Source organism: Martes martes (assembly GCF_963455335.1).
Source record: "Martes martes genome assembly, chromosome: 3".
NCBI classification, from domain to species: Eukaryota; Metazoa; Chordata; class Mammalia; order Carnivora; family Mustelidae; genus Martes; species Martes martes.
This window is the reverse complement of record NC_137890.1, coordinates 125271029-125278947: the sequence shown is the minus strand read 5'-3', so window position 1 is coordinate 125278947 and position 7919 is coordinate 125271029. Positions and strand designations below refer to the sequence as shown.

The 7919-nt window shown below is 53.6% G+C and overlaps 1 protein-coding gene across 1 annotated transcript; it reads left to right on the top strand.

Moving 5' to 3' along the window:
* Window positions 1–1025: 1025 nt before the first annotated feature.
* HOXD11 (homeobox D11) lies at window positions 1026–2781 on the top strand (the record flags this gene model as incomplete). The annotated part of the gene is made up of 2 exons (XM_080799597.1): window positions 1026–1806; window positions 2546–2781. 2 exons carry the CDS (start codon window positions 1026–1028, stop codon window positions 2779–2781), a joined length of 1017 nt encoding a protein of 338 aa, XP_080655723.1.
* Between the last annotated feature and the right edge of the window lie 5138 nt (window positions 2782–7919).

Below are 7919 nucleotides of genomic sequence, written 5' to 3'. Positions count from 1 at the left end.
AGGAGACAGAGAAAGAGGAGAGAAAACGAGGAAAGTAAGAAGAAGGAAGAAGGCAAGAGGGGACAAGAGAAGGGAGCGGGGCAAGAGTGGACGGGAGAGAAAGAAGTGAGAAGACTGAAGGGAGGCGGAGGAAGGAGAAAGGAAGACAAGAACAGAGAGAGGAGGAGAGAGGGCAAGAGATCTGAGTGCGCACCGAGGCTCTGGCGTGGGTGAGCTCCTGGTAAGGTTTTTGTGTAGGTTTTTTCGAGCCTGGCACTCGTGCTCCTGGGGTCAGCAGTGGAGAGAGCCAAGTTATTCTGCGATGAACGCGCAGGGCTGAGAAATATGTAAATCAGGGCTCCGTGTGCCCCGAGAGTGGCGCAATTACGCCCCCTGAGCAAGAAGCAACAAGCTCCTGACCCGCAAGCTGCAGAGGGTGGCGGTGTCGCGGGGGAGGGAGCGGCTGCAGGAAGGGGTGTGGGGGGTGGGAACCTCACAACCTCACACCTAGTCCCCTGTGCCCCAGGCTGGGGCTCCCCCCTCCGCTCTCCGCTTCTTTCCCTTCCCCCTTCCTCCCCCTTCCTCCCCCTCCCTCCTCCTCCCCGCCGGCTTCGGGTCCGCGTACTTAAAGCGGCGCGGGCGGGCCGGCGCGGGCGGGCGGCCCAGCCGGGCGGTGGCAGATGCACCCAGCAGTGGCAGCCGCCGGCGGCGCACAGGTGACCGGCCTGCGGCTCAGCCAGGTCGGGGAGCGCCCGGGGAGTGCTGGCTGGAGCGGGAGACTGATCCGCCCCCAGCGCGCGCGTGTCTCGGCGCCAGGAGCCGTCCCGGGGCGTGTTGGCGAGAGCTGATATAGATATAAGGACATTTCTCTCCATGGCGTCACGTGACATAATTACCACCAGAATCAATCAAGATGAATTGCACGTCAGCGCCCGGTGGGGATTTTTGCTTAGTTGATCCTGGCCCAAGCCTCTTGTGCAATCGATGGCTCAGGTTGGCGGCGCGGGGAGCGGCCCGGGGCTCGCCGGCGCGCACGCCGCGGAGCCATGAACGACTTTGACGAGTGCGGCCCGAGCGCAGCCAGCATGTACCTGCCCGGCTGCGCCTACTATGTGGCCCCGTCGGACTTCGCCAGCAAGCCGTCGTTCCTATCGCAACCGTCGTCCTGCCAGATGACTTTCCCCTACTCTTCCAACCTGGCGCCGCACGTCCAGCCCGTGCGCGAAGTGGCCTTCCGCGACTACGGCCTGGAGCGCGCCAAGTGGCCGTACCGCGGCGGCGGCGGCGGCGGCGCGGGGGGCGGCGGCGGCGGGGGCGGCCCCGGTGGGGGCGGCAGCGGCGGCGCCGGGGGCTACGCTCCCTACTACGCGGCGGCGGCGGCTGCCGCGGCAGCAGCGGCCGCGGCGGAGGAGGCGGCCATGCAGCGCGAGCTGCTGCCTCCCGCGGGCCGCCGGCCGGACGTGCTTTTCAAGGCGCCGGAGCCGGTGTGCGCCGCGCCCGGGCCGCCACACGGCCCCGCGGGCGCCGCCTCCAACTTCTACAGCGCCGTGGGCCGAAATGGCATCCTGCCGCAGGGTTTTGATCAGTTCTACGAGGCTGCGCCCGGGCCCCCGTTCGCAGGGCCGCAGCCCCCTCCACCTCCTGCGCCGCCACAGCCCGAGGGCGCTGCCGACAAGGGCGACCCCAAGACGGGGACCGGTGGCGGCGGGGGAAGTCCCTGCGCCAAGGCGACCCCCGGCTCCGAGCCCAAGGGGGCGGCAGAAGGCGGCGGCGGCGATGGCGAGGGGCCCCCTGGGGAGGCGGGGGCTGAGAAGAGTGGCGGCACAGGTAGGCACCCGGTGCGGGGTGGGCTGCTGGGCCGGGGGGCCGCGGGCGCGGGGGGGGGGCGGCGGGGGCCTCCCTCTGCTTGCGCCGTTTTATGTGCCACTTTATAAGCGTTCGAAGGGGTTTATACATCCTATAAGATTTCCCGGGCCGTTGTAAAGTGTGTTTACGATAGGAAACCAATTTAGGTGGGCTTAAGGTAGACTTCGAAGGGGACATTATTCGCTGCAGAGAGCTTTTCCCCAGTTTGGAGGGGGGTGGTGGTGCTAGAGACCGTGGAGTGAAGAGGGGAGATCTCAAGCCACTTTGTGAATGAGGACACGAGCCTCCAGCTTTTAAGGGGGGGTGGGGTGGGGTGGGGAGATCCTTGAACTGGACTTTATCCAAGCCTCTGGCTGACGCGCGCTGCTGACTGGAGTAGAGCAGATGCCTGGGCGCGCTCGTGTTTCTCTCCCTTCGGGTTCCAACTCAGAGCCGGCCTTGCCCTCTGCTTCTCCACTTCCGTGCCAGTGTGTGTGTGTGTGTGTGTGTGTGTGTCCGGGCGTGAACACAGGTCCACGCCCGCACTCTCTCCTGTGCCCGCCCATATATCATCCCCCACGACGCAGGCAGGGCCTTTCAGTGGCGGCAGGGGACGTCCCCAACGGGCCGAGGCCTGGCCCTCGTGCGGGCCTGGGCCGGCGGGCGGCCGGGGGTGGGCAGCCAGCGGCCTCTCTCACCTCTTGGTTTCTTTGACTTGCAGTGGCCCCCCAGCGGTCCCGGAAAAAGCGCTGTCCCTACACCAAGTACCAGATCCGCGAACTGGAACGTGAGTTTTTCTTTAACGTGTACATAAACAAAGAGAAAAGACTCCAACTCTCTCGGATGCTCAACCTCACTGACCGGCAAGTCAAAATCTGGTTCCAGAATCGCAGAATGAAAGAAAAGAAACTGAACAGAGACCGTCTGCAGTATTTCACTGGAAACCCCTTATTTTGAGAGCTCCAGGAAGCACCCCTCTTCCCGAGCCCCACTCACCCACCCACTTCCCCATCAGCCTGCCCTGGGCAGGCCCAGTGTCCTTGGGTTTAATGACGCCTCTTCTCTGTGGAACTCCACGATTCCTTCCCACGGTCAACTCGGGACCTCCCAGCGACCAGTGCTGCCTGCGGACGAGGCCGGGGACTTGGCCGAATGGATCCTAGTAAGGGGAAAATGGTAAATGCAAACGTCCCTTTACAATTTTACCGCCAATGTGCTGTTGTTCTCCCTCCTTCTCTCAGAGTCCCCGTGGGGACGCTGTGGGATCTGTAGAGAGTTAGGCTGCTAGGCTGGAAGGTGCTTGTTTTTGTTCTTTCTGAGTTTAAGGGACCTGATCATCCCCTTGGTGAATGCAGATTATTTAAACTCTGGGAAATGTATCTTCGGCCTGTTGGTCTGTCGTATCAAGGCATAAGTCACTGTGTTTTGTGTGAATAAATGGTTTCTGGTAAAATGGAGGTTACAGCTTCAACACACTATATGATTTTTTACTCTTTAAAGAAGTTTAGTGTCTGATTAGGGGATTTTGGTGGCCAGAACCTTCTCCCATATGCAACTGTAAACCAGGTGAAATACTTTTTAATCCCGCTGAAATAAGAGTAGCTCTCTCCCACCCTGCCTAGGCTACACCGGTTTTAAAAATCACTTTAGGGATGAATTTCTGAATTAAGGCTGTGACCCAGCCATTCTGGTGCTGCTTTCTGTAGGCAGTGAGGCTGGGGCAGCAGGAACCTAAGAAGGAAGTCTACTCCCCCCACCCCCAATTTAGTGAACTTGGAATTTCTGAAGAGACAAAATTCATTTTTAAAAAAACTTGTTAGAAAATCTAAATTTAACCTTAACAAGGTGTCAGGACCCAAGGTCCCTTAAAAAAAGAAACCAAAATTAGAAAGCTTCTTTGAAAAAAAAAAGGTTGCTAAAAGGGAGTTACCAGTGGTCGAGAGGGCTTGGGATCCTTGCTAGGGTCACAGCAGGCATGTGGTAGAGAAGGTAAGACCCCTCCCTGGAATAGGGCCTGAGGCTACAGACCCACTTCTCACTGCATTTATCGCTTCAAGTTAAAGAATGTGGTGGGGGCTGAACTGCACATTATTTTGCTGGGCCAGGCCAGGCTGTTTACAAAACCTTGAACTGTCTAGACAACACCATAAAAGCCAAAGTTCTAAACAGCTTAATTGGGTTATATTATACACCTTCTGGTGGGCCCAAAAGAGATTTCCGCAATGTGCAATAAACTGTAGGAGTGAGAAAAGCATCTCTTTCTCTGAAAAAAGGTAAAGTGAATCATGACTCTTAACCTCTGTTAAGCCCAAAGTGTAAAAAACAAAAAAAAAAAAGAAAGAAAGAAAGAAAGAAAGAAAGAAATCCATAAGATGTACAGTACCCCATGCATTTTCAGAGGAGGTATGCATTTCCAAAGGCAAAATTTTTTTAATTGCCAAAGTTTAGAGGGGGGAGGAGGAAAAACATAAGTGCATAAGTGTATGCCTTTGAACTTCCAAAATGTCAAGGTCATCACCTTTAACCTTTCTGAATAATTAGGCGCCTTAAGGTTCTTCTGTGATATTCAGCCGCCACCCACTCTCACACAGACATGCTTACACATATCCAGACCCCCACATACATTTATGACCACACAGCATCATATCAGGGGCTCACCATAAATCTAAGCAAATGCCTAATTTCAGGATCAATAACCTTAATTTCCCGTCAAACATTTGTGTAATTCAATAGCAGTTGACTTCTTTTTAAAATACTGGTTAGATTTAAGTGACTACCAGCATGTTTTTTTAATACAAATAGTATATACCGAGGTGGGTTTGTTTGTTTTTTTTTTTTTTTTTGCGGGGGGGAGGTGGTCACAGACAGCAGTCCTCTTTGCCCTAATGAAGAACCACGGCTTTCAAAGTAGGCATTTGAAAGAGGAAGCTTTAGTCAGATTTACACCTTCGTTGTATTTGAAAAAAACTGCTGCACTGTCAGATAAGTTATTGTGCTTTCTATGATATGGAGCAAAACTAAAAATATTTATATTGTTTTCCAAAGTGTCCTTCAACCTTTGGTGAAAATTGCAAGAGAAACAAAGCTTACAATTGAATAATTTCGTTCGGAAGGGGATTCCTTTGTGTGGAATTCTGGGCGTCCGTTAAAATGTCAGTGCCCTAGTAGTATGATCGTTGCAGGAGCTTAAAACTGCTTTATTTCTTTCTCTCTCCATCTATCTTTTTTTTTTTTTTTTTAAACTGCGTCTAAATGTAGCAAGCTTGTGTGTCCAGTACCGTAGGTAAGCCGAATCAAGAGATAGCATTTCCCGTTTGCATGGCCTTGGGGAGCCACACGGGGGCGCGCTCACGTTCCAGAAGCCGCGTTTGGCGGAGAGGCCGCGGTACCGTATCTTTCCCAATGCTGATTCTGATAGGCAATCTCAGCCGGTTAGAAACACGGGGCCACAAAGGTATTTGTTTGATGTTTGTTTGTTCTAAGCAGCGACGAGGTGTGGGAAGTTGTACAAAGACAGAGAAAAAGGAGCTACCCGTATTCCTGAGACAGACAATCACCTAATCGTTGTCTCCTTCAAGATAACACTGTTGCAAAGAATACCTTGGTATAACCTGGTGGTGTCAAGGAGGGATTTTTTTTAAAAGACCGATACGTACATCTTGAAATAGGTCATGCCACTGAGAGCTAATTAAATTAGAGAAATTAATTGTCTTGTTGGTTTGAGTATAGAGAACAACATGAGGATTGTACCAACTCCTCCCCAAAACAGCGTCCGCCTGAAAACGCTCTCCGACCGCCTGGGATGATTAAAAGGCTTTTGTTTAAGACTGATCCGGGCGCCGGCAACTTAGCTGAGTGTGGTCTCAGAGAAAATGAGATGCGTCGGAACTGAGGGGGTCTTTCTGGGCAAGGGAGTGCCCCCCACCCCGGCCATGCCTGGCACCGGGGCTGCCCGTAGCGAGAAGCACAGGCAGAACTGTGAGCTGGGGGCGCCTGGGCTGGGCTGGGCTGATGCGGCTGCAGGAAGCAGCAGGCTGTCCCGGGAAACGTTTTTACTACGAGGCAAGGCGGCATAGAATGGGGATTGCATTTGAAGCAAACGAGATTTGCGTTTGATAGAACCCTGGACACTCTTTTCAGCTGCCCGCTGGCCTTGAGAACGGAGTTTGATTTTGGCACCAGCTCTCGGAAGCAGTCTTCTTGCTGCATGCCCTCCTGCCCCCCAACCTCCTTTTGCAAAGCCCCTGACTTTGGGGAGGGCCTGTGTCGCCATCCTCTGTCCAAAAGCGAGGGCTCCAGGACAGGCATGGGCTGTTCTGGGGGATAGTGCCTGTCCCTTCTTTCCTGAAGTTCATTGTGAAGCCCCCGAAATGCCCAGAATTAGTGCTGGCCTCCTCGGCTCTGCTGCCTCTGTCTCCTTTCTCCAAACCCTGAACCAAAGGCCCCGGGTCCACCCCTGGGAGCTGGCATCAGCTTCAGTGGAGGCTGGGGCGCCATGAGCCCCCCAGTGAGGCACCAACCAGAGGCATAGGTGTTCCCCATGGGCACCCCCGGCTCCCGCCTGTCTGACCGCGGGTCCTGCTAAGCTACTGTGAAGCGACATTTCTCCGAGCGGAACCTGGGTCTCAGTCCAGGTGGGGAGAGAATCCTCCTCCCCAAATGTCGTTATATTCCTCTTCAGGCGGCTCCAGCAAGGGTGCATGTGGGCTTTCGAAGCCCCTTGGCCTTGGCTGGCAGCCTTCCTCAGACAACGGGCGTTCAGCCGTCTGCAGTTCCCTTCCTACCCGCAGCGCCCAAGATGGGCCTGAGAAAGGACAGAGGACTGGACCAGGACTTCCGGGGGTTGCGGAGGACCCGACCCCTCCTGATGGTTCAGAGCCTGTGGGGCTCATGGAGTACAGCCATGTATTTTGAATCACTGAGATCTCAGATCCTGAGGTGGAAGGAAAGTGCGCCAAGTAGGAGTCTTTTGTGTCTGGGATGGAAAGAGGCTCCCGGCCGCCTGCCCTTTTGCAGAGTCTCCACAGACCCTTCATTGAGTTGGTGGTGGCTTCCACAGCCTGCCCATTTGCCCCCTCGATTTCTTTTCAGATTGGCTGGAAGGTGCTCAGTGCAACCCGGAGGGGCTCCCTGGGGAAGCAGCCTTTAAAATTTGTCCCCATCCAATCTGCCCCCAAGGAATGGCAATGGCACAGCCCTGAGGCCACTCAGGGCCCAAATTCAGGGCTAACCTAGGAGTCCCCAAGTCTTCTCACACCCAGGGTCACTGTTCTTCCTGGTGACAGAAAAGCGCAGATGCAAGCCACTTCTGGATTACAAATGCTAATTTCTTGCTAAAGCGACCCTATTAATTTTTTTCTCTGGAAAGAGCTGTGCCAGGGAGAAGGATGTCTTGGTACAAATATGGATATTCATCTCCTTTATAGTGCAATATTGATTTATTATTAATGGTAACTGCTCCAACTGATCTAAAGATGATCGAAAACAGCAGCTATGCAGCTACATTAACTACTCCTAAGCAAAATACAGGCTGGCCTTAAAAGCCACTGCCCTTTCATTCCATTTGCTTCAACTTAGCCTTAGAGTCTTAACCGAACTTGCCATCCTCTCCGGTCCAGATCACTCCCTTGTATTATTTCTATTTTGCTCTATTTTCATTATAAAATTCCTCTGAAATATTGGCGTCCCTGGCCTCAAGGAATTGGTCTAAAGACAGATACTTGAGAAGGAATAAAAGAGAATTTTGTGATAATAGATTCAAAATCAGCGCCAAGACACGTATTTTCTGTGAATGGAGAAGAACCATGTAAAGCCAGATGTAATGTGGGGGTGACTTAGAGCCCAAAGGCCCCGGGAGTTGAAACAGAAAGGCCCCCAAATCCGGAAGGCAGATCCTGCTTGTGTTGGCTCACCATAGACCTACCCGCTCGGCGAGGAATTGTTGGATTTTAGCCTGAATGTTTTCTTCATGTATAAATAAAGATTATGAAAGGGCATTTGATGGGCATAAAATTCCCGATTAGATTGAACAGTCTTGCCTCACGAGTGGGATAGGGAGAATTGGAGAACCGAGTTCCAGGCAGCGACCCTGGCTG